Source organism: Myotis nattereri (genome assembly GCF_964212035.1).
Source record: "Myotis nattereri genome assembly, chromosome: 8".
In the NCBI taxonomy this organism is placed as follows: domain Eukaryota; kingdom Metazoa; phylum Chordata; class Mammalia; order Chiroptera; family Vespertilionidae; genus Myotis; species Myotis nattereri.
In genome coordinates, this window is record NC_138083.1 from 71,444,286 (window position 1) to 71,469,722 (window position 25,437).

Here is a 25,437-nt window from a genome sequence, read left to right on the forward strand (position 1 = left end):
GACTGTCGCTGTGTCCAATAATGAAGGCAGGGTTGAATCACATAAGGCGTTTATTGAGAAGGCTAGCCAACCAAGCAGACAGGGTGCTTACAAGCATCAAATCCTGTCTTCCAGCAAGGTGCAGGGGACAGGATTATAAAGGGGAATGGGAATGCAGCTACGTGCAGGCCTGGGGTCCACAGACATCAGCTATTGTCTTTAGTCATCAGGTGATGAGATGATATTGATGAGATGATGTTTTGACTCCTGGTGGGTCAGTCTGACCCCGCTTATCAGTCTGTTTCCTGGATTCACAGCTGAGCCACCTTCTCAATCACTTCACACAGGCCTTGAAGAGGAAACTTAAGAAAAACTTAACCCCCTAGTCCAATATAAGAAGCTTAACCCCCTATTCACGTAAGTATATGTGTTCTAAGATTTAAAATAACATGATTATTTTTCAGATTAATGCAGGTGCTCTATATATCAGATTATAGGTCCCTCTGTAACTTTGCGTGCCAGACCCATTGCTGAGTTCTCTGGGAAGCAAAGCAGAGACGGAGTTTGTTCAGATGTTTGTTAGGAAGTGCCCCTGGGACTGGCAGTTGTGGTAGGAGGAGCAGGCAGAGCGAGACACTTGAGCTGGGATGCAGACCTGGCAGTGTACCAGCCAATCCCCAGGCTACTCTGGAACTAACACAGCCCATTCCAGTCTGCAGGGGGCAGGGACAGCTGAGGCTTTACACGCCTGCCACCATCTGTCATTGGGTGCCTGGCACCAAACGGGCGGGCCTTGGGTGAGGCCCTCTCTGCAGCTGAGACAGTGCATGGAGGGGAAGATGGCTGAGGATGGTGTATCAAAGTGTCCCAGCAGCTAGAGCAACAAGACCTTCTTTTCATAGGGATTTGGGCAGTGCACCACGAGGTCTCCTCTGCCCTCTGGACCATGAAGTCCTCAAGGGAACACCATGTTTATTATTTAGCTCTGCATCCCTGGTGCCATGCCCATCATGTTTGCTCAGTGATTGTTTCTGACGGACACAGAATGACTATATAAATCAATGAATGAATATAAACATATGGGCAGGATTGAAGCCCAAACAGGTAGAAATTCCTTAAAGAAGTTCAGAAGTTTGGCTCATACCTCTCGTCTATGCTTTTGGCTCTCAGTCCTAATGTATCATTTTTGGTGATGATGGGAAAAACGGGGTATAACTTACCCCTTGGTGTAGGTGGAGGACAAACTCCGAAGAACCTGAGAAGTGGATAAAGAATTGGATCCTCATGTTTGGAGTGAGACAGTGGGCACCCCAGAGAGGACAGGGCTCAGGAACTCTCCTGAGGATGCTCAGGATCCAGGCTGGGAATAAACCTTAAGACCTTTTGGGAATCCAGCCTCTTGTAGCTACCATGAAAGTTCCCATGAGGACAGCACCAGTGGCGAAGGCCATGGCACTAAAACAGGCAGCCCTTTGGCAGCATCTGAAACGAATTGGAATGGTAAAAAAAAAAAAAAGAAAAAAAAAGTTAAATCAGCCACCTATGCTGTGACCTCACAAAAGTGGGACACGGCTTCAATTCTTTTTAATTCTTTCCCATTTCTCTAGTAGAAGATCAAGGTCTATGCCAACCTGAAATGGAGCAGACATTCTTTTAGAGCAGCGGTTCTCAACCTTCCTGATGCCGCGACCCTTTAATACAGTTCCTCATGTTGTGGTGACCCCCAACCATAAAATTATTTTTGTTGCTACTTCATAACTGTAATTTTGCTACTGTTATGAATCGTAATGTAAATATCTGATATGCAGGATGTATTTTCATTGTTACAAATTGAACATAATTAAAGCATAGTGATTAATCACAAAAACAATATGTAATTATATATGTGTTTTCTAATGGTCTTAGGCGACCCCTGTAAAAGGGTCGTGCGACCCACAGGTTGAGAACCGCTGCTTTAGAGGGTACACAGGACTTTTGGAAGCACTCAGAGTTCTATTGTTTTCCTTCCCACCCTTGCTTTTTACATCTTGCTGGAGGCTGAAACTCACAAATACAACTCGGCAAAAATTAGCAGGGAAATTGTGGCAGCACGTTGCATCTTGGAAGGTGTAGTTTTCACAAGTAGAGTGCTGTAGGTGGGCTGGGGGGAAAGTTTCTGTGGATGGTAGGGTTTTTTTTATGTACACCATCTGTTCATCATGTCAGAGAACCAGACCATAAGCGTAGGAGACAATCCAACCTGCATCCTTGTGAATCTAATCCTAGTTAAGAAGACCAGCTAATATATATTGAGAGCCTAGTATTTGCTGGTTGTCTAAGTCAGGGGTCTGCAAATGACAGCCCATGGCTGCCTCTGCCACCTGTTTTGTAAAGTTTTATTGGAACCCAGCCCCATTCATTCATTTATCCATTGCCCATGGCTACTGTGAGGCTCTGACAGTTGAGTTGAGCGAGACTGTATGAATTACAAAGCCTAAAGTATCCATTAAATGACCTTCGATGGGAAAAGTTTGTCAGCCTCTGTTCCGAGCCATTACGTATTTTAACTCAGTTCATCCTCACAATGATCCTATGAGGCTGGTATTCTTATTATCCCCATTTTGCAGATTGGGAAACAGAGATATGGAGAATCTAAGTAATTTGCCCAACAATGCACTATAGGAAGTGGCAGAGCTGGGATGTGACTTCGGGCAGTTCTGGGAAGCAGGATGTGACTCCAGACCCTGCATCATCATCTCTGTGCTATGCTCTCAAGTACAAACCCACAGGATAAAAGCATCTTCTATACATTCAGAGTTAGGGTGTGAGATGTGCCTACCTACCTGCTTCCCAGGTGTGTTTCCAAGAAGAGAATCTGACCGACAAGGGACCAGACTTCCCTTCTTTTCCTATTAGCAAAATGAGAAGCAAGGGACTATGGCAGTTCCAATGGAATGGGTTGAGACTCAAGAAATTTACTTGCAGTCTCATGATCTATACTATAAAAATAATGCAGAATCAGAAATGCATGGGCTCAGGAAAATTTACCACTCATAGAGTCTTCCTGGGGGAAATAATCACTGAAAAGGTACTTCAGAGCATCAGAAGATTAGCTGAAAATCAAGACATCAAAATGAGGAAATCATGGGATAAAAGGCTCGTGACCATCCCTGGAGGTTGGGAGGGGCACCTACAGAAGCCCTATCAACTTCTTCCAAAGCTCTCATGAAGAATTTCCATCTCAGCAAATTGTCTGTGATTAAGTATCATGACTGTTTGGTTCCCAGCTGCCTTCCCGGGGCCTCCAACAGGGCCTGGCACATAACAGGCACTCAGAATACATTCACTGTGGAACAAACTGGCACCATCAGTGAACCGGCAGCCCTGGGGAGGGGTGCTCGCATCTTTCCCAATGGCACCTGGTATAGTAGCTTCAAAGCAAACACGTCCACTATAAGTTGCAATCCCTCATGAATCTGCTTCTTCAAGAAAAGTTTACCAACTGCAGTCAAAAACCCAATTAAATGCCACAACTTTGTACAAAGCACTACTCCCCACCCCCCCCCCCCGATGCCAGGAACACCTCAAGATGTCCATGTGGTTGTCTTTCTATGGTGGCCGATTTCCTCCCCTCCCTTCCACTCTGCTTTCCCCAGGTTCACTTGACAATGAAAACCAATGACTGCTCACCACATCTGCACATGTGATGGTTAGTCATCTGTAAACCAGAAACCCTCCTCAGCCACTGCCTTAGACACCCCTTTGGGTGGCGAGCACAGTCGGGCTCTGGAAAGCTTGTTATGGGTTGAATTGTAGCTGCCACTCAGATTCATATGTCGCTCTCCTAACCCTAGGATGCACCTTAGGAGGTGAGCTTATTTGGAAGTAGGGCCATTGCAGATGAATTGGATGAGTCACAGGGTAGGAGGTGGGCCCCTAATCTAATGTGGCTGGTGTCTTTCTAAAAAGGGGGAATTTGGAGAGGGACACACATGCAGGGTGAATGTCACATAAGTTTGAAAGCAGAGATTGGGGTGATGCATATACAAGCCAAGGAAAGCCAAAGATTGCCGGCAAACTGCCAGGAGCCAGAGGAGTAGACTGCCACAGAACGTCCCTCCGCCCGCAGGAGGAGCCAGCCCTGCTGACGCTGCAATTCCTAACTCTAGCCTTCAGGACTGTGAGACAGCACATTTCTGTTGTTGGGGCCACCCTGTGTGTGGTACTTTGTTTCGGCAGCCCTAGCCAATGGTACATAACTCCTTGCCCACCTGACAGCTTTCAGTCCATGGCTCCCTTCACGTCGTCGTTTTATCTTGTTCTGCTCTGTCTTCCCATCCAGGCCTGCTGTGGAGCTGGGTGGGGCTGGCAGGGCCGTTCTCTTTAATGGTGTGGAGCATAGAACCCACGGCTGGAGGGGGGTGGAGAGGAGCGGGAGGAAGGGTGACAAAGGGGGAGGGACGTTTGCATTGTGGTCAAGGAGTCCAACGTCCAAAGTGGACTTTAATAGGAGAGGTGGGACGAGGAAGGGAGACGGGGGCTGGGTATTGACGTAGGGAATCCGATCTGCAGTGGACAGGATTAGAAACGGGAGGAGAAGAATAAGAGGGAAGAGTGGCTGATTGGGATGAAGGCCACGAAGAAGGTCAGGGGGTTCAGGGACTTGATTTCAAGAGGCCCCAGTTGACAGCGATGGGACATCCTGGTGGCTTCAAGGACTCAAGCAGGACTGGGAGACCCTGTGTCATTCCTGTGAGTAGCGTTTCTAAGTGCCCTCCTCTTCCTGCCTCTGACATGCGGAGGCGGCCATGGTCACCTCCTGGGGCAGTGAATGCCCCTCCCAGGCTGGCCCGCAGGGGTGGTGCCCACGGCCTTCCTGGAAGTGGCAGTGGGAGGCAGTTTCATGTGAGGTGGTAAAGGGCAGTGGTCCAGAGTGCAGGCTGTGGACCGGTGTTGCAATGTTGTGACCTGAGGTGACCTGTCCCTTCTTGAAAAATGTGGGGAACATCCAATAGATAGGAACTGGCACGAATCCCCTGGGTTATCATGGCCTATACATCAGGCTGAGGTCCTGGGTTCCTGTTTACAAGGAAAGGGGTTCTCAAACTCGAGTGCATTGGCACCACCTGGCAGGCTGTGGGAGCACAGGTCGGGGCTAACCCCAGAGTTTCTGATTCAGTGGAAGTGGGTTTTCTATGCAGTTCCCTGGTGGTGCTGATGCAGCTGGTTTGGGAACCGCATTTGGAGGACCACTGGCAAAGAGAGATGCTCCTGGGCGTAAAGTGGGGGGAGCCCTGGCTTCCTGGTGCCTCCTGGGGTCATTACAACTGGAAGGTGACACTGGGACCTACCTTATCCTGTTGGTTTGTAGGGCCAACTATCTCACTCATTGGAGATCCATGAGAGGGCTTGGGGATGCCGCTGACAGCGATGATGAACACGACGGCTGACATTTCCATAGGTCTTACAATGTGTCGGGCATTATTCTACACATATGAACACATTTTGTTCTCACGACGAACCTATGAGGCAGGTACAATTACTATCATCACGCTCATTTTACAGATGAAGGAACTGTGGCTCAGAGAGGTTAAGTAACTTGCTAAAGGCCACACAGCTGGTAGTTGGCAGAGCTGGGATTCCATATGGCAGTCCGATTCCAGAGTCTATGTTCTTATCCCATATTATTCCTTGGACCCTGCAGGGGAAAGGAGGCAAGAAATGACCCTAGTGATGATGGCCAACTTATTTGGCCTCTCTTTGTCTTCTTACCTCAAAAAAGGAAATAGCTTTTCCCATTGTAGATGCAAAGAAATGCATTTATATTAAAAAAAAAAAAAGCTGTAAGGTTTAATTGGATAACAGCTGTCAAATTCTTGTAGCTCCTTAGAGGATGGTAAAGAGGAGGAATAATTATTGTGCTATTTTCTATGCAGACCCAAGTACATTTGGGGGAGTCAATAAGTGTCTAATGATATTCCTGGTAATTGGCAATGATTGACGAGGAGAGACCTTGTCTTCATGTATGATGGCCAGTGGCCAGAGCTTTCATGCCCTTGAGAGAGGTGTGTAGGGTATGGCCCAAGGGGGGAGAGAGCCTCCTTAAATGGGTTAGTTAGCATCTTGGCTGGCCCTGGATGGAGAGAAGGGACAGCACTGCTTGTCCATCAGCCCAAGGTTATGGACTGTGGCCTCTCAGGGTTGGTGACTAGAGACTGGCCAGCCCCGTGGTTCTGAGTGTGGCCCATCAGCTTCACTTAGAAACTTGTTCGAACTGCACATTCTCAGGCCCCACCCACAACATACTGGGTGTGGGACCCAGCCATCTTTCGACAAGCTTTCCGAGTGATTCTGGTGCATGCTTCAGTGTGGGAACCACTGTTTTAGGCAGGAATAGCACTGACTTTGGCATCAGACACACCTCACTTTGAATCCTGGCACTGCCACCCTCTGGCTGTGTGGCCAAAGGCAAGTTGCTGTACCTCTCTGTACATCAAGTTTCTCATCTATCAAATGAGGGCGGGAGGTTAGAGGAATGGCCTGTAAGGTATTTGCTTCAGTCCCTCCACATGTTAGAGGCTGTCTTTCTTCTTGGCTTTGAAACAGGCTACTTTATCTGCCAGGAACATTCTTCCTACTTCCTCTTGGCCTGTCTGACACCTGAATAACCCTAGGCCTCAGTGTGGAGGTTATTTGCTCCAGCACATTGATTTTTCTTTCTTTTTATCCCTCCTCCTCCAAATCCAGTCTGTGTGAATACCCCGCCATGTGCCCGGCCTATCATAGAACGTCCCACATCCTGTAACGGCCTTTTACTTGTCTGTACTCTCCACAAGGGCACAAACTCTGCCCTGCTGACTGCTGTTTCTCTGGTGTTGGATACATACTGGGTGTGCAAGGAACACTTGAGGTCAGAACCAATTTCATCCAATTTATAGAATGCTTGGTTCTAGCGGATTTTTTGAACAAATCGCTGGAGGGCTTGCCCTTCATGCATGGGGCTACATGGGGAAACTGAGGCATGGAGGTGCCGACTGACTTAGGGAGGCAGTGGCCGGAAGAACAAATGGAGAAAGTAAGTCCCAGTGGCTGAGGATTTAAAGCAGGGGTGGGCAAACTTTTTGACTCGAGGGCCACAATGGGTTCTTAAACTGGACCGGAGGGCCGGAACAAAAGCATGGATGGAGTGTTTGTGTGAACTAATATAAATTCAAAGTAAACATCATTACATAAAAGGTACGGTCTTTTTTTTTTTTTTTTTTTTTTTTTTTAGTTTTATTCATTTCAAACGGGCTGGATCCGGCCCGTGGGCCATAGTTTGCCCACGGCTGATTTAAAGGGAGGGGCTGTGGATTGGGGTACAGACAGCTCAGATGGCACAGAGGGGCCCATCTGATATTGGCATTAGGTAGTGTTATACTCTCGCCCCAAATACCCACAGTGGGGGGTCTGCTGGTGAAGAGTGAAATGATGCCATGGCATCTTGCCAGCCCTCATGGTAAGAAGGCCCTCCCAGCATCGCCAGGGCAGGCATTTTGCAAAGCTCAGAGGTGCTCTTCACCTTTATTAATAGACTAGAGGCCCGATGCATGAAAATTCGTGCAAGAGTAGGTCTCCCTTTGCCCGGCTGCCGGCACCGGCTTCCCTCCGGCACCCAGACCTGGGCTTCCCTCCTCCAGCCGCCGGCAGGCACCCGGGACCCAGGCTGGCTTCCCTTGGGCTGCCCGCAGGCACCCAGGACGTGGGCTGGCTTCCCTCTGGCCCTGGCTTCATCAGGAAGGAAGACCGGAATGACATCCAGAAGATGTCTGGTCTAATTAGCATATTACCCTTTTATTATTATAGATTATTATAGATATATTTATTTAATTACTATGGATAGGGTTAAGAACCTCTTTGAGAAATAGATGGACACTCCAGTATAAAAGGGCAGCAGAAATGACGGTGTTTCTCCAGGAGCAAGCCCCATTGTTGACCTTGCCGGTCAGTGGGTACGTAGTCACAGTGGGTGCGTGGTCAGGCCCCGTTGTTTCGGGGGAGATAAAGGTGTCAGTTGAGGGGAAGGTCGATTTAAATGCTTTCTGTCTCTCCAAGCCCTGGCATTTTAGAGCTTGGGAAAGAATAGCAGTGACCCAGTTTAGTAATGTGAAGGCAAGACAGCACTGTTTTAACAGGCTTCCTCCTCTCTTTGTTTGGCTCTCCTCCATGTGCCCCCCTCGCCCCCATGCCGTTTCCAATCGTGTCTTTTCCCATTGCAAATATACGCGGTAATAATCCAGTATTTTCCACGGAGCACGGCAAACATGCTATATATAAGACACAGTTGAACATTCTGCGAGTGTAATTGGAGCATAAATGTAACTAATCAAAATATTACCATGCCAGCAGATGTGGGAAGAGTTTGGAGATTTAAAAATATATATAAATATATATATACATTTTAGTTCCATGTCATTTCGATTTAGCGATTTAGAGTTGCAGAAGCAAAGAGCTCAGCCCAATGAATGTCAAGAACAATTTGGGGTCTGCAAGTGTTCCTGACAAGCCTATTGTTCTCTTTGCTGTTAATATGGCAGCAGCTTGACAACCGATTTCATTTTGGTTCTTTCCTCCCACTTATTGCCCCTCTTCCTACCTGTACCAGTTCCCCAGGGCAAAGCCAGCTGGCCCCAGGGAATGTGGGGTCAGTCCTCGCCACCAGATACAACACGCCCACGTGTGATGTGGAGCCTAAGACCGAAATGATGGTTAGAATTTCCTGGGTGAGAATTTTGGCTGTGGGATGAGCTGTGTGGCCTTGGGAAAGTTACCAAACCTCTCTGTACCTCCGTTTGTAAGAGAAGGTTGGTAATAGTGACTATCTCCTAGGTTACTATTAGAATTAAATGAATGAGTATTAGTCAAATGTGATGGTATGTGTTTGCAGCTGTTGCTCTTATCAATGAGCAGGTGTGACTAGAGCAGAAAAGCAATTCTGTGGGAACACAAAAATTACGGTGTATCTCCAGGAGCAAGCCCCAAAGAAAAAGGCCGCTCCTCCCTCTCCCCATCTCTAGAAGGCGTCTAGGTAGAAAATTCAAGCCAGTCCTGGCATCTAACTCACCACCGACTGGTCACAGTCACGTGACTGTGAAGTCTTGGAACCTTAGACTTGCCTGGCTGGAGGGAACTTCAAAAACTCTATCTGCTCAGCAATTTTACAGGTGAGAAAGGAGAGAGACTTTCTTGCCCTCAGAGGCACCATATGACTAACACCAGGTGCACAGAAGAGGTCAGAATCTGGAGGGAGAGTGTCGTGACCTGCCCTTCAATTCTACCTTGACCTTGCCAACATTGTTGGGGTAGTTCCCATGTCAAAAAGCAACGCAAACAAGGCCTTATATGTCACCATTTATGGAGCCAAGTTCTCGTTCTGTCGTGTGCTGGGTTCCATTATTTCTCCTTCAGTAACGTTTATTTTTCCTCCTGGGATGGAGAGATATTACACGGAGATGTTGGGGGAGGTGAGTTATGAAGTTATAAATTGAGAGAACCCCAGGCCTGCTGGGCCCCACAACATTTTACTTGGGTATGTTTTCATCACAAGATTATTGTAAGGTCCAGAGGAGAATGTGAAAATGTTTTATTTGTCTGGGGAGTGAAGGGGATGAGAAGTAGTTAAGGGGTGGTACATGGTTTCGATTTTATTCTGCTTTGTGTCCATCACCCTTCTCCTCTCTGCTCCTTCCTCCCTCCCAGTGTTCCTTCCTCACTTGTATTTTATTTCTCCGGCCTCACCGCCTCCCTTTTCCCTTCTCCCCACCTCTCCTCCTGCCATCTCTTTCCCTTTCTCCGTCCTCTCCTCAGCTTCCTTTGTGTTTGTTCTTCTCCTTTCTCCTTTCCTTACGTCTTCTTATTCTCCTCCCTTTCTTCTCTCCTTTTGCTCCCTCTTCCCTTCTCTTTCCGCCTTCTCCTCAGGGGCGGGGAAGAGTGCAGGTGCCGCAGGTACTTGGTCTTTTGGGGAAAGGCCCACGTATAGAGCCTCTTCCAGCGGGGCCTTCACAACCAGTCACCTGGGCTTATTTTCATCTTAAACCACATTATCCACACCCACATGGATGATCAGAGAGCTGTTTCCTGGAGAACTGCCTTCACAGACTTGCATATGAAATGCTCAGACCCCAACTTGAGGTCTGAACGAGTGATTACAGCAATAGCTGCTGCTTGTTCACGCAGACTGACTCTGACACAGGGTGGTGTTCAGTGCTCAGCTCCTTTGAAACTGCAGGGTGTTTTCCTTGTTGTAAATAGATATTATGTATCCATTAACCTGTAATTCATCCCTCCTTCCTTTCCCCCGCTTTCCCTCCTTCTCTCTCTCTCTCCCTCCCTTCCTCCCTATTGTCCAGTGTATTAAAAAAGAAACTAATGTCTTTGCTTTTTTTGCGTTTTTTGACACGTGACAATTAGATTGCTTTGACTGATGATATGGATAATGCTGATATGCTTGTTACTCTGGCGACTGGTAAATTGTTATGTGTGTGGTTAGCTGAATGACTGCTCATTTTCATGATACTGCTGGCAGAACTCTGCGCTTCTCTTCCACCTATTTTCTTAATTTATGGTGGAGTCTTTTGAGATTTTTGTGTCCCTTGTTCCTTTATTGTGACCAGATAGCTACATGTTATCATTCTGGGCTTTTAAATTAGGCCTTGTCCAGAATAGCTGTAGTAGAGGTATGTGTGGGGTAAGCGATGCGGAAATAAGTGTTCTGTGAAAGTCAGTGGTGAAGGACGACCACTGGGCTGGGCAGTGTGGGTTTCAGGAGCACCAGCCCTGAGCAGAGTCTGGAGTGTGAGTTCGTTTCCCTTGCTGCTAGAGCATAACAACAGCACCCGTTTCTTCGTCTTACCGTTCTGGAGGTCAGAAGTTCTACATAGTCACACTGGGCTAACATCAAGCAGTTGGAGGTGTTGTGTTCCTTTCTATGGGAGACTCTGTTTGCCTGCCTGTTCTGGTTTCTCGAGGCCACTTGTATTCCTTGGTTTGTGGCTCCCATGTTCATCTCCAAAGTCAGGGTCTTAGCATCCTCAAATCCCTCTCTGATTCTGCGTCCCTTGCCTTTCTCGATCAGAATAACCTCCCCATCTCCAGTCACCTGATTACCAACCTTAATTCCACCTGAAACCTTAGTCCCCCTTTGCCATGTAGGCAACACGCACAGGTTCCACAGATGACGACATGGACATCTTTAAGCCACTGCTCTGCTCACCGCGGAGTGAAGGAGGGCTGCTTAGGCAAAAAGGCTTCCCCTCTGTTCCTCAGAGTTCCTTACACTAAAGCAGGGACAGCATGGGACCACCTCATTGGGATGCTAAGAGATGCTCAGATCAGTGCCTGGCATGTACCAAGTTTTCCGTAAACACTAGTAACATTAAACATGTGGTAAATTGCATTGGGCCCCCCTATCATCTGCTACTGGCCGATTATTGTGAAATTAACATGTATTGAGTTAAGACCAATGTTTCATTTACTATTGACTGGAAACAGACAAACAAAAAAACTTTGACGTGTAGCTGTCATGATCCCCTTCTGTAGATGAGAACACGGGGGCGCAGAAACTTTTACTGACTTGCTCAGATCATACGATGAAGAAGTGACAGGGAGGGGCGGAAACCCAGTTTTCCTGACTGGAAATTGAGGGCTCGTTCCATGGCGCCACAGCTGCTTTGGCTTCAGGCAGCGCCTGGTCCCCGCAGCCCTCCGCTCCCTTCCCGTAGGTGCTGGCGCTGGAAGCTGGCGGGACCACCTGTCTGCAGGGACGGCTCTGAGCTCTCAGAGCTCCAGGCGCTCAGCTGCCAGTCGCCGCGCACACTCATGTAATCTTAATGAACAATGTGCAAAGCCATTAAAAACTCAATTTGGGCTTTCTTTTTACTGCCAACGTGAGGAAATGCAATCGTGAGGTGCTCATGTGTAAACACAATAGCCGCCATCTGCTACGGAGAAGCATTTTGCCTCCAAAAGGGGGATCTATGCTGCAGACACATCAATAATGGGGCACTTATCAAGGCGTTATTATGCACGAAGGGGGAAAAATGGAAAATTTATGGCCAGCCGGAGAGCACTTCCTGGTTTAATTTCACAGTTTTCGGTGCTATGTATAATAACTATGAGGAAACTAATGCTGTTTTATATCCCTTATCACGTCAGTGGATTTTTGAGAGAGAGAGAGAGAGAGAGAGAGAGAGAGAGAGAGAGAGAGAGAGAGGAGAGAGAGAGAGAATGTATTTACAGTCTTCCTCTTTCTTGTTTCTGACTGATCCCGGCATAATGACTGGCTCATTTTTGATCTCCAGGAAACTGGCAGCCTCGGGATGATAGTCATTAAGCCAACCTGTTGATGAAAGCGGGCCCCACTGAGCCGCTGATGCCTGAGGGCTTCACTCCGGAACAGGCTGTAAAGCGCAGGTCTGTGCTCACCTCTCAGGTCCGGCTCCCTTCTTTTGGGGGGACGTGGCCACACCTCTGTAGAGTTGGCTGGATTCCACCCTCCCCTAGGACTCTGTGCTTGCGTTGCTGGATGCTGTGACTTCCTGCCCCTGTGCCTTTGCACGTGTTGTTCCCTCTATTTGAAATGCTCTCCCAAATCATCACCAGGCACACTTCCATGGGAGGGATCCCCACTGAGGAAGAGGACAGGCTCACGCGCTCTGATGTGTGGAGTTTAGTGATATACCCCTAGTTTCTATTTATATTTGCGGATGTATACTAACCTGGTGTGGCTGAGGATATTCCTGGGGAAGGGGCCTTAGGAGAGAAAAATGTGATCCCTGTGCAGTTAGGATCATGTGTCCTGCAGACTGGAGGGGCCTGTTATAGGGACTGACTGTAGGGCCATGGACAGAGAGAAAATCCATCCCAAAGGATGATGCCAAGTGGAAGTGAGAGCTGAACTGTAGGGGACATGGTGGGACATGGTGCTAGGTGAGTGTGGATCTGGATGGAGGAGGAAAAGAAGGCACGGACGGGGGTCTGCAGAAAGAGCTTTCCCTTGAACCCTGATGATTTCGGGGCTAAAGCAATGCTGCTGTGTGTCCTCCGAGTGTGTCCCAGAGCAAAGAGACACTAATGAGGACCTGTCCAGTCATTGAGACACCACAACTGGTGGCAAAGGCAGATGAGGGATCTGTGCCTAGATGTGCAGCGGGGACAGGGGGTTGCCATCATTAAGGTGCCTTGGGGATTTGGGGGGATATATAGGGAGTATTGCTAGGAGCTGGAGTTCCTGCAGGTACAGGTAGGGGCTGGTAAGATTCCACTGTCAGGGTTCATAATGTGCTCATGAACCGGTGAGGTTTTTGTTGTTCAAACCCCAGCTCAGTTTAGCTCAGTCCTGGAAGATGCCGACCCACCTGGCTGAGTTCATCACCCTGCCTCTGTGTCAAGACTGGATTTCCTGCTCGGTCACTGGGATCGCTGCCTCCGCAACTGGAGGCACCTTCCTCACGGCTGCTGCCCTCTCGACACAGCCTGTGGTTCACTGAGCCCTGGTCCACTTAGTTCCTAGCTTCCGGTTCAGACACTGGGATTGGGTGCACCTCTTGGTGGCGCCCAGATCGTGTGCCCAAGTCTTAGTGACCGAGGAGACTGGGAAAGTGGGCATTGGGCTTTTTCTTTTAGATAGAGGAACGTGGGCCATGCTTCAAACATTGGTGAGATACCCCAACCACAGGAAGGGAGTTCAGGTATTGAGTGGCCAAACCACAGGGCAAGTTTCTACTTCAGATCAAACATCTGGTTAACATGGAGGGTGGCCTGAGAGCCGCCTATTTCTCTGAGCCTCGCACCAAAACACATACCTTTCTGTCTAGTCTGAGGGCCAGAGCATGCGCATTAAGTTACACAAATTGACATCACGGGCCAGGGTGCTGGTGGGAAACATGGTAAGCGTCCCTGACCCAACCCAACGCTGGCCCACCTAAGACACTAATTCTCTTAATGAAGCTCCAAGGTATGCCTTTTCTTCTCCAGGATTCATCCTCAGAGCCCAGTCTTTCCATTCTCTCCTCTCTTTCTGCTTTTTACCCAGGATGCTGCTTGTAATGATGTTCCTATTTGGGGTGTCTTATAGCTTTGCTTGGTAGCTGTCATTACTCATCTCATCTTCCTAAATAAAGGAACTTGTACAAAGTAGGGACTCCACGGGGGGTGCCAATAATGAGAATGCTAGCTGCAAAAATAAATGACAGAATTTGAATGGCTTAATAACCCAGTCATAGTTGATTCCCTGTTTACTAAAGGCCTGAAATGAGTGTTCTCAGTAGGTGGGTGGGCTTTCTCATGGCCATGGCCATTCAGGGACCAGGCTCCTTTGGTTGCAGCTCTGCTGTCACTTAGGCTCCTGGGCTCCTGTGCTTGCAGCCGGTGGGTGGGAAGGACAATGGAGCGGTGATGCTCACACTTTCATGTGCCTCCTACAAACCAGCTGAGGATATTGACAAATGCAGACTTGGATTCTGTAGGCCTGGGATGGGGCCCAAGGTCCTGCTTTTCTTACAAGCTCCCAGGGGTGCTGGGCTGCTGCTCCAAGGACCATCTTTTGAGAGACAAGATAAGAGAGGATGGAGCAGTGGGGGGTCAGGGAGGGTGGAGGCCTGGCCCCACTGGCTAGAATTCCGCTGCAGGGCCCACTACTCCATAGAGCAGTGGTTCTCAACCTTCCTAATGCTGTGACCCTTTAATACAGTTCCTCATGTTGTGGTGACCCCCAATTTCATTGTTACAAATTGAACATAATTAAAGCATAGTGATTAATCACAAAAACAATATATAATTATATATGTGTTTTCCGATGGTCTTAGGAGACCCCTGTGAAAGGGTCGTTCAACCCCCAAAGGGGTTGCGACCCACAGGTTAAGAACCGCTGCCTTAGAAGGTCCTTTTGCACTGAAGTGTGCCTTCTGGTGGTTCCTTTCAGAAGTCTGCCCTCTCAGGCACCTGCATCAAGGAGCTGTTGCCACAATAATGTTGCCTAAAGTACCGAGAGGGAACCCAGGGTTAACAACAATGAGCACTTGCTCTCACGCTCATTGTCCGAGCATCGAGTGTGGTTCTGCTGATCTAGGTTGGGCTTGTGGGCTGCGTGGCTGTGCTTCTTGCTGCGGGGATGGCATGGCTTGGTTCTTCGCTGCCGCCTCTGCTCAGTACTCCTCCACGTGACTCTGTTCTCCATCCCAACCTGAGGGGCAGCAGCCACCTGGGGGGCATGCTTCCCATGAAAGGTGGCATTTGTGCAAGAGGGCAAGCCTCCCCTTGGATTGTTCTGTTAGCATCGTTGGACCAAAGCAAGTGCAGTCCAAAGTCACAGGATGGGGACACGCCCTCCGCCTCTTCTGAGAAGCAAGAGGCTAAGGATGCAGATCCAGGGAGGGGCGAAGAACTGGAAACAGCCCTTTAACCTGTCAGAGCAACTCCAAAGAGGCTCCCATCCTTCCTAGGAAATAGCTTTTTAAGTCCTGAAAAGACTAGTCCTGTTTGCTGCCAGTAGTAATGAGAGCATACACTTTGAGGCTGGAGCGGATCTGGGTCTCATCGCTCCCTGTCTGCGTGGCACAGGGAAGGCCACTCAGTCTTTAAATAACAGGAGAATCCCCCGCCCCCAGGGCCATTCTGGAGATTAAATTGAATGATGTATAAATAAGACACCTAGCATCCCACTGGGACTCCTTACGTGTTTAGTATTCCTTCCCCTCCTGCCCAGGCCGAGCATCTCCCAGCGGTTCTCCATGTTTCCTCCCGGTCTTCCTTGCTGAGTGGAATCAGCGTGTGCTTTATACGCCCTCCTCTGCTGTGCCCTGTCCTGAACGCAAGGCTCAGGTGGGCTGTGTTGGAACAGTGACACCTTCCATATTGCCAAGGTTGTTTCCACTGAGACAGCCAACGCTTACGTGAGGTTATATGTCACCCCATTTTACCCGTGGAGGTTGCCATTAACTAAATTCCTAGGGTTTTATGCCATGCTTCCTGCAGGAGCTGCTGGATGTAATGTCTCTTCCGTAAGTGTTCAGAGCGTCCACTTTGTAGAAATGTGTTGTACATGTTACTAGCTCTTCATTTTTAAAACCACCTTGTTGAGTAGGGTTGTTATTCCCAATTACAGAAGAGGGCGCAGAGGTTGAGAGAGGAGATGTGGTTTCCTCAGGCTCAACCAGCCCCTGCTGGAGTGACCCCATTTCTGGCCACCGTGATGAGGGGTGTGACCGATTTTCAGGAGGCTTTTTCTTTCTCTCTCCCTGTTTCCTTCCTGACCCCTTTGCGGGTCTCCAGGCTCCTTCATGATGGTGAACAGCTCCGGGAGGGCCTCCGGCCAGAAGGCCCACCTCCTCCTGCCCACCTTGAAGGAGAATGACACGCACTGCATCGATTTCCATTACTACTTCTCCAGCCGCGACAGGTCCAGCCCGGGCGCCTTGAACGTCTATGTGAAGGTGAACGGCGGGCCCCAGGGGAACCCCGTCTGGAACGTGTCCGGAGTCGTCACCGAGGGCTGGGTGAAGGCAGAGCTGGCCATCAGCACCTTCTGGCCACATTTCTACCAGGTAGGGGCTTTTCCATGGCTCAGCTTCTTTTTTAAGTTAACCATAAACCCACTCACCTCTTGCCTGCCTGGAGTTGTGCAGTGGAGAAAGGACTTCATTTGCTCACTGGCTCCACTCATGTTTACTGAGCTTCTCCTTCTAGCAGACCCTGGAGGAGGAGGCCAGTGAATAAATGATGACAACACAGCCAGGTGCATTTGAGTTCCCACAATGCTGCAGGAACATAGACATCGAAGCCTATTGTACAAGAATTGATGAGGGAGACAGTGTTATCCAATGAGGAGAATGCTATGATTTTCCCTGTTTTACAGATGAAGAGGTTGAGGTTCAGAGAGAGGAGATAACTAGTCAGAGACCACCCCTGGAGAAGAGGGTGTCAGGCGGGGGGTGGGGGGGGAGGTTAGGCTGGCTTCTAAGAGGAGATGACATTGAGGCCGAGTCTGGAAGGGTGAATAAGTGATTATTGAAGAAGGAAGAGAAAGGCATTTGAGTTGTTAGGGATAGGGCAGGCCATGGGCTCAGGAAGTGGGTGAGAGATTTTGGCAGAGTTTGAACATCTAAGTGGACTAAGGGGAGGTTGCAAAGGAGACATACAGGGCACGGAGCCTGCAGGGGCAAGGAGGTCATATGGGCCCCGAATGCCAGGCCAAGGACGTTACCTGTATTCACTTCTCTAGAGCAGTGCTTCTCACACTCTCTGGTGAAAGACCAGTCCCCTCCCCAACTCAGTGTGGACCCATAGTTTTACAAATGGCAGGAAAAACGTCACAGCCATGCCACATTGCTGTCACAGTTTCTAAACACCTCTCTCACTTTCCCTGCTCATCCCACTGGGGATTGAGACGCAGCATGCATGCCAGCCCCAGCCCACGGAGCTCCAGGTCATCCTGACCTGGGACTGTGGAAAGATTTTTTTGTAAACAACACTCTTGAGGTACAATTCACATATTATAGAACCCACTTATTTTAATTGTGCAATTCAATGATGTTTAGTAAAGCCACTGAGTTGTGCAATTACCACCACAAACCAGTTTTAGAACATTTCTACCATCCCAATAAGATCCCTTGTGCCTATTTTCAGTTAATCCCCATGCCCACTGTTGGAAGTGTTTAAGTAAGAAAGTGACATAGTTAGATGTGCGTTTTGGATAAATTTCTCTAGAGTCTGGAGCAGAAGGTGGACCTGAGGGTGGCAAGGTTAGTGGCTGGGAGCTTCTGAGATGTCCTTCAGTTCAACATCAAGGTGCAGTCCTTTCAGATGCGTCATGGAAACAGCCTAGACAATATGGAAACAAATGGATGTAGCTGTGTTTCAGTACAATTTTATGGACAAAAAACAAGTGATGGGCCAGACTTGACCTCCAGGCCATGGTTTGATGAACCCTGATGTAGGTGATAGAGCTGAGGTCCAGAGATAGACCACGAAGTCCAAGAGCACACAGCAAATCACTGGCAAAGCTGGGGCCGGAGCCCAGATGCCTCAGTGTGTAAATGCCAAGTGTCTCCATAAGCCCATGGATACCTCCATGGATACCTTCAAGTCCCAGTCAGAAAGCCCCGGCCAATGGGGACAGGATGGGGCCACAGGTGCAAGTATAATGAGCAGGGTAAGTGACCCAGGAGAGGGACAGTCACACTATTGGTCATGGTCTCTGATGGGGTATGGAGGGGAAATAAGAAGTTTCTTGAGCATCCCTGTGTCCCAGCTCTGTGGTAAGCATATTGCCCCTCACTCACCTGTCCAGTAACTCCTGTGTTGGGTAGCAGCATATCCTGTGTTCCAGAATAGGGGGTATTATTGGCAAACTTAGGTTCAGGTCCTGTGGCTCCAAGTTCAGGTTCCTCGTTTAGGGCAAATAGCCTTTCCATTCTGAGAATCTTCCACTCACTGGCTCTATGATGGTGAATGCATCTCATCATCATTTTGAATCACAGTTGTTTCATTTGTAAGACAAGACGGTAATGGGTCCAAGGAGGGGTTCTTCTGTGGATTAAATAAGGCAGCACATACATAATGTCTTGTCAGCAATTGTCAGAAGGAAGGAAGGAGGAGGAAGCCAGGGGAGAACAGAAAAAGAGGAAGAAGGAAGGAGAACTTTTTAAAAGAAATACCCTCTGTGGTTGAGCTGTCCTGGATCAACTCTGAACCGGCCCTGTGATAAGCAGCTTCATCTGGGAGAATTTTATTTTCTGATTTCCAGCTTGTTGGCCACTATAGTGCTGTTACATTACATTTCCTTTGCTGTGAGCTTCGTGGTGAAAAAGCCACTAATGCGCTGAGAGCAGCAGTTTAGAACAAACATGTGCTTCTCACACACACACACACACACACACACACACACACACACACAGGCAGTAGTGGATGGTCTCGTGGCCATGCACCCAGAGTGGAGCACACACAGAGGCTCACACACCTGCATGCTCCCAGACTCACTCGGACTCAGGGGCACCCACTCACCCACTCACACATACGTCTGCGGGAGAGGAGAGGGGACCTATCAGGAGATTCGAAGACTTTTGCAAAATGGATATTAAATTCACCAGACCCCCAAGTTCTGGTCCTGCATGTATGAGGCTGTGATACTAAATAGTTTTAGTTTTCAGTAGTGCTGGTTTTCACATATGGATGGCTTATGTATTCATTTATTAAAGCCATATTTCACAGTCCTACAATGGACTTTTAGCTCCGTAATAAACAGGGAAATTTTATCTTTCTTATTAGTGGGCGTTCTGGCAGGAGGCCTTGAGCAGGGCCTGGGGTAGGAATGTCCCTCTGCCATTCACCTCCACTCCCACCTGGCGTCTCTCAGGCCAGCGAGGGCTTAGCAAGCCCTGCTTCAGATCGCTGCCCCTTTCCAGGGGATATTAATTCTGTTTCATGTTTTTAATGATTCTGAACTTATCCATCCCAAGATTTTTTTAAAAATAAAAGAACTCATTATTAATTTTGCAGCCACTGGCTCCCTCTCTTCTCCATCACCTGCCTGGGTGAAATTACCTTTTATCCCGCAGAGTAATTGCTCTGTGGACCCCTGAAATTTAGGAGTCGCCTGATTTGGATTCAACTGGACTCGGAGCCCTTTCTCAGCAGTCCCTCAGGCCTCCTGAGCAGTCCCTGTAGGCACTCTACACTCTGCAGGTTTAGTAACTTCATGCACAGTTCAGGAGGATGCATAAGGGAGGGGGCCACTCCCCCCCGCCCGGAACTCCACCCTGTCTCCTCTCTCATCCACCCACCCTCTCAGCTAAGCACCAAACCCTCCTCCATGTCTGCACAGGCCTCCTTGATTTCACCCTGAGCAATCCCTCCACCAGTTTTTACCAGTCATGACTCACATCACAGTGTCTGCCGAGTGTAAGAACTTCAGTGGAAATTTGGGATGGGGGTAATAGGGGGTAGTCACATGGACAGTCCTTTACTTTCTCCCTGTCCCTAGATCTAGCACCATTCCTGTCTTTCTTCTAATTTCCCATCCCTCTCTCCAGAGCAAGAACAATAGTATTCGTGACACTTACAGATATCTTACCATGTCTACTGTAAGCCCTTGAGAATTACCAACTCATTTAATGGAAAACCAGAACATGCTTTCCCATGTTTCTTACAGAATATTACTCTTTCCTATTTGAGAAACCAGAATCTTGCCTTCCCTAATGCTTTACAGAAACATTCCCAGGAGGAGTTCTGATGAATGAAAGATACCCTGTCTCATTATAGAACTCTTATTTCTGCGAAGGAAGAAAAAAGAACAGTGAACAAATGTATATTTCACTGTCACACATCCATCCTCCCATGCCAAGCCTTGTGTTCATTCATGGAGTATTTATTAATTATTGTGATATAGGATAGGTACTGGGTGAGGATATGAGAAACAAAGCGTTAGAAGAATTAAGTTAAACTGATTAACTGGAATAAAAGCCAGGATTCTGCTTAGTCAGGGCTTTTGGTTAAGTGAGGGTGTTTCACCAAAGTTCAAGAATGGCCATGGCCATGTACTGTGAGCCAGGAGACCAGGACCTCAACTCTCAGCCACCCGTGGCTTCCTTTCTGAGTTTTGGTAATTGGGGCTGTTGAGAGGCTAGTTCAAGGTCACATAATAAGTGGTCAGTATTGTGACCTTTATTATTGTGGGCATATTTCTCCATTTGCATTATTTTATTATCATTCTGTTTTTATTGATGAGGTGCCCCTCTGGTCAATACCCATTATTCCACTGGTATCCTGACACCAATGGACTGACTCCTGCCCCCTTTAGAATCTTGTTTCATCTGTCCCTCACTCATATTCTATGCTACTCCCCTGATTCATTCTTCTCTACCTAACATCATGTTCCAGTCTCTACCATCCTAAAAAATACCTTCTCTATTGGGCTTTTAGCACGTGGCCTTGGGCCCTAATTCTCATCTCTGAACTATCTAATCTGCCTTTCAAGGTGACCTTATCTAGTTCTATAACTTTAAATGACACTTAGATGCCAAAGCTACCACATTTGTAACTCTGGTTCCTAAATTACCCATGAGTTTCAGAAACATAATGTCAGCTTCCTACTCAACGTATCCATTATGATGCTTAATTGTCATCGCAACTTAACATAGCTACCAGGAAACCCTGACATAGCCGACCTGTGTGCCTGTGCACACGTGTTCATCATGTCACTTTCCCTATGTCAGTAAATGACACCAGACTCAGCCCAGAAGCTCAAGCTCTAAATTGAAGAGTCCTCGCTGAGCCTTCTCTTTCCTTCACTCTTCTCCTGTTAATCTAACAGCAGTTCTTTTCGTCTCTACGTTCGAAATCTCTCTTAAACCACCAACCTTTATTCCGTATAGCCACCAAAGTTATAAACAATATCCTCACTTTTTTTCTTTTTATTTATTGATTTTAGAGAGACGGAGGAAAGGTGTGTGTGTGTGTGTGTGTGTGTGTGTGTGTGTGTGTGAGAGAGAGAGAGAGAGAGAGAGAGAGAGAGAGAGAGAGAGAGATTTGTTGTTCCACTTATTTATGCATTCATTGGTTGATTCCCATATGTGCCCTGACCAGGGATCAAACCAGAAACCTTGGCATCAGGATAAAGCTCTAACCAGCTGAGCTACCTGCCAGGGCCCAAAGCTATCCTCATCTTTTGATTGGATGACTACAGTAGCCAAGGGATAGGTCTGTTTGCTTTATTCATTCTCATTTGCCCACCTGCCAGTCAGTCCTTTTCCACAGATTGGTCTGAATATAAATTAGAATGTGTCTCTTCCTTGCTGTAAATCTTTCAGCGAATTAGAAGAAAATTCGAGCTCCTGACTATGTCCTATAAGACCCCAAGTCACCTGACTTCCCTACACTCCAGCCTGGCTTCGTGCCTCTCTAGCTTGCTCTGTTTCCCAGCTTCCCTCTTGCGTTCCCAGATCATCTCTGAGCTCTTTGCTTCCTTGTGGCCTTTGCACTTGCCACCACCGCCCTTCCTTGTCTGGCCACTATCATCCTTCTGGTGTCATAGTGATTACCACCTCCTCAAGGTTCTCTCCTAAGCACTCTAAGGAATATACACCCTCTTGTTAGTTACCCTTAAGCACAATATTCTGTTTCTTTCCTTCATAATGCCAATCACACAATTAGTTTGACTTTTCATATTGATTTGTTTACTTTTCATTTTCATTCACTAAAATGTGAAATTCATCGGAGCTAGGACCTCAATATTCGTGTTCATTTTTATCATGCAGCATGTGTCTCAATGTTTATTACAGAGAAGGGTGTCTTTAAATGTTGACTGAATAAATGAATGCACAGATGAATGAAGACACTTTTCCTATTGTCAACGGGTTTAGAGTTTAGGGAATGAAATGATTTGTGAGCAAGCAATGGCAATAGGGTGTGATAGGTGCTAATTGTATGGTGGTACATGGCATTATAATAATATAACATGAAGGGAGATATGCAAATGTACCATAAAACATTTTGTTTTTAGTATAAATATAAAGTAGCTCATTTTTACTGCAGAAATTTTGGAAAATCTAGAAAAGTATAAATCAGAAAATAATCATCTACCATAATTTCCCCATGTCATTAAAAAATTGCACTCATAGATTATTACCATTCCGATTTCATCTTTTGTGAATTGCCTACTGATGTTACTTGCCAATTTTTTTTTTGAGAGTTTACTTATTTTGTTGAGTCTTAAGAATTCTTTACACAAAACAGGTCATTCACCTTTTTGCTGGCATATATAATTACAAATTCTTTCCAGCTTGCCATTTGACTTTTAAGTTTGTTTCAGACTTTGTTAATATACAAAACATATTTTGACATCATAGTTATTTCAATTTTTGCATATTTCAATTTTAAGAGATTGATTTTGAAGCATTTGTCATAAATTTCTAGCTTTAATGAATTTAGTTAGAAAATGTACAGAGCCAAATCTATATGGTTTCTTCTTTGATGAACTTATACTTTAGTCCAGTGGTTCTCAACCTTCCTAATGCCGCGATCCTTTAATACAGTTCCTCATGTTGTGGTGACCCCCAACCATAAAATTATTTTCATTGCTACTTCATAACTGTAATTTTGCTACTGTATGAATCATAATGTAAATATCTGATACGCAGGATGTATTTAGGCGACCCCTGTGAAAGGGTCGTTCAACCCCCAAAGGGGTCATGACCCACAGGTTGAGAACCACTGCTTTAGTCTGTTATATGATCTTTGTATAAATAACCCATGAATGTGTGAACAGAAATTTTATTCTCTAAATTCATTAACATTTGTTTAGTAAATGCATCATTGTTTATATTATGTACATACTTGATAGATGTATTTTTTTCTGTTTAATTTGTCAGAATGTAAAATGTGGGTTAAATAGGTATAAGTGAGTTTTATTTAAACTGTAACTACTATTTGTTTGTTTCCATCATTTTCTTCTTTTAAGTCTATTGACTCCTACATTCTTTTTAAAAAATATATTTTTATTGATTTCCAAGAGAAAGGGAGAGGGAGAGATAGAAACATCAGTGATGAGAGGGAATCATTGATCGGCCACCTCCTGCACCCCCAACACTGGGGATTTTGCCCACAACCCAGCCATGTGCCCTGACAGGGAATTGAAGGGTGACTTCTTGGTTCATAGGTCCACATTCAACCACTGGGCCATGCAGGCCAAGCCATGCATTCTTTTAAATGACCATTTTAGTCCACTTAATGGTTTTTGTTTCCCTTTTGGTTTAAATTCTGCTTTGATGCTTTTCCATTATTTTTGCAATAACTGTTTTTTGTTTATTTGTATTTCCCTATTATTTCCCTTTGTTCAACTTGTTGTTCTCAAGGTTACTGAGTCATTGTGCTTTAGGTGTTTATGTGATAGCATACGATTAGATTTTGTCTACTTGGACAGTCTTGAGAGCTTTTCTCTATTTTAACCTATTTATTGTCACAAATATTCTTGCTACTTTTGTCACTTTTATTATACAACTTGAATAGTTTTATACTGTTTCTTTATAAACGTATCTTCTGTATTTGTTCTATTTTCTTATTATTTTTTCAATAGGACTTTGCTTTTGGTTTCATTTGAATTAATAAAAACATAATTAGATATGTGATTATTGATAGAAAGGCCTTCTGCTGACTTCCTCTCTGCGGGATGAGACAGCTATCACTTTCATTTCTGCAAACTTTCCCCTCCTTCCTGCACGGTTCTGTTTGTTAACTCTCTCTGAAGGACCCTGTGTCTTAGTAAATCCCTCTTCCCCAGTGGTTGTCATGCTGATGCCAGCTGCTTATGTTTGGTGTGACTGCCATTCCCAAGTCACTTTATGTAATTCCCAGGCAGCCATATGTTGACCAAGAGGAAGCTGCCTATTCAAAGCCATCACCACCCTCTCTACCAGTTCCCGTGGTGAAGGCGGTATTGTAAGGGGCTTGCCAGAGTTGTAATGAAGCTGCTATGGAAGTGGTGCTATAGGCAAGAGTGGTATGTGTGATTATCCAATGTAGTGGGGGTACCCCAGGCTTGTTGAAAATATAAGGTGTCCCAAAAATGTATGCACACTTTGAAGGATTATAAAGTCAGTGTTGACTAACGTACAGTACATTTTCAAAATTAAGTCAGTTATCAGCTGTTAAAATATATATACATTATTTGGGACACCCTATATAGGGAGGTCCAGGCAAGCCTGAAAACTGTGGAAACTTGAGGTCCAGGGTACCGCATGAACCTGAGATCAGGTTTAAGAGGAATGAATTGGGAGTGGGGTGTGGGGTAGGAGGCTGTGCCAATATATAGGAAGATAGAATTTCTACTCTGTGAGGTGGAGAAGGACAAGTCTGAGCCTGTGGCTGACGCTGAGTGGGAGATAAAGCCATTAGAATTAGGGAGGTCAATGGGTTGGTCTGGTTGTCCACATGGATAGTCATAGCTCCGAGATGAAGGTAGAGGTTGTGTGACAAAGAAAGCCATGAACTGAGCCATACAGTCTCTACTGAAATTAGCATTTTGGGTGGGAGTCAGAATGCAGAACTAAAAAAAAAAAAAATGTTGCCCTTGGATTCCCAGATACCAACAGTTGTGCAGATTTTGAAAGGTGTTATTAAGAAATTCAGATGGACTGTTGGTGTTCCTTGGGGATATAGAACCAAGTCAGGATAAACCTCCCTTTTCTTATGGGAGCTTCCAAGGTAAGCTCCTCCCCCACCCCTCATAAGAAAGTTGGGGTATTAGGAAGTAATTCTACTCTGTGTTTCACTTGAAACAACCATGAGAAAGGTGCAGATTGGGGTCTGCAGGCCATATTTGGGTTGCTGTTCCTGCATCCAAGTGTTGTTTCTGAAATCCATTAAGAATGTTCCATGTGGCTGACTCTCCTTTTGCTCATCACAAGGCCTTTCTACCTTGTTTTGAAAATCCAACTCAATTGCCAGGAG

The 25,437-nt window shown here is 46.6% G+C and overlaps 1 protein-coding gene across 9 annotated transcripts in view; it reads left to right on the plus strand.

Moving 5' to 3' along the window:
* PTPRT (protein tyrosine phosphatase receptor type T) overlaps positions 1-25,437 on the plus strand; it is a 943,168-nt gene that overhangs the window by 324,391 nt on the left and 593,340 nt on the right. For all 9 annotated transcript variants that reach the window (XM_081096943.1, XM_081096945.1, XM_081096948.1 and 6 more), the window contains exon 3: positions 16,267-16,538. In XM_081096943.1, coding sequence (XP_080953069.1) covers positions 16,267-16,538 — 272 coding nt within the window. The remainder of the gene's footprint in view (positions 1-16,266; positions 16,539-25,437) is intronic.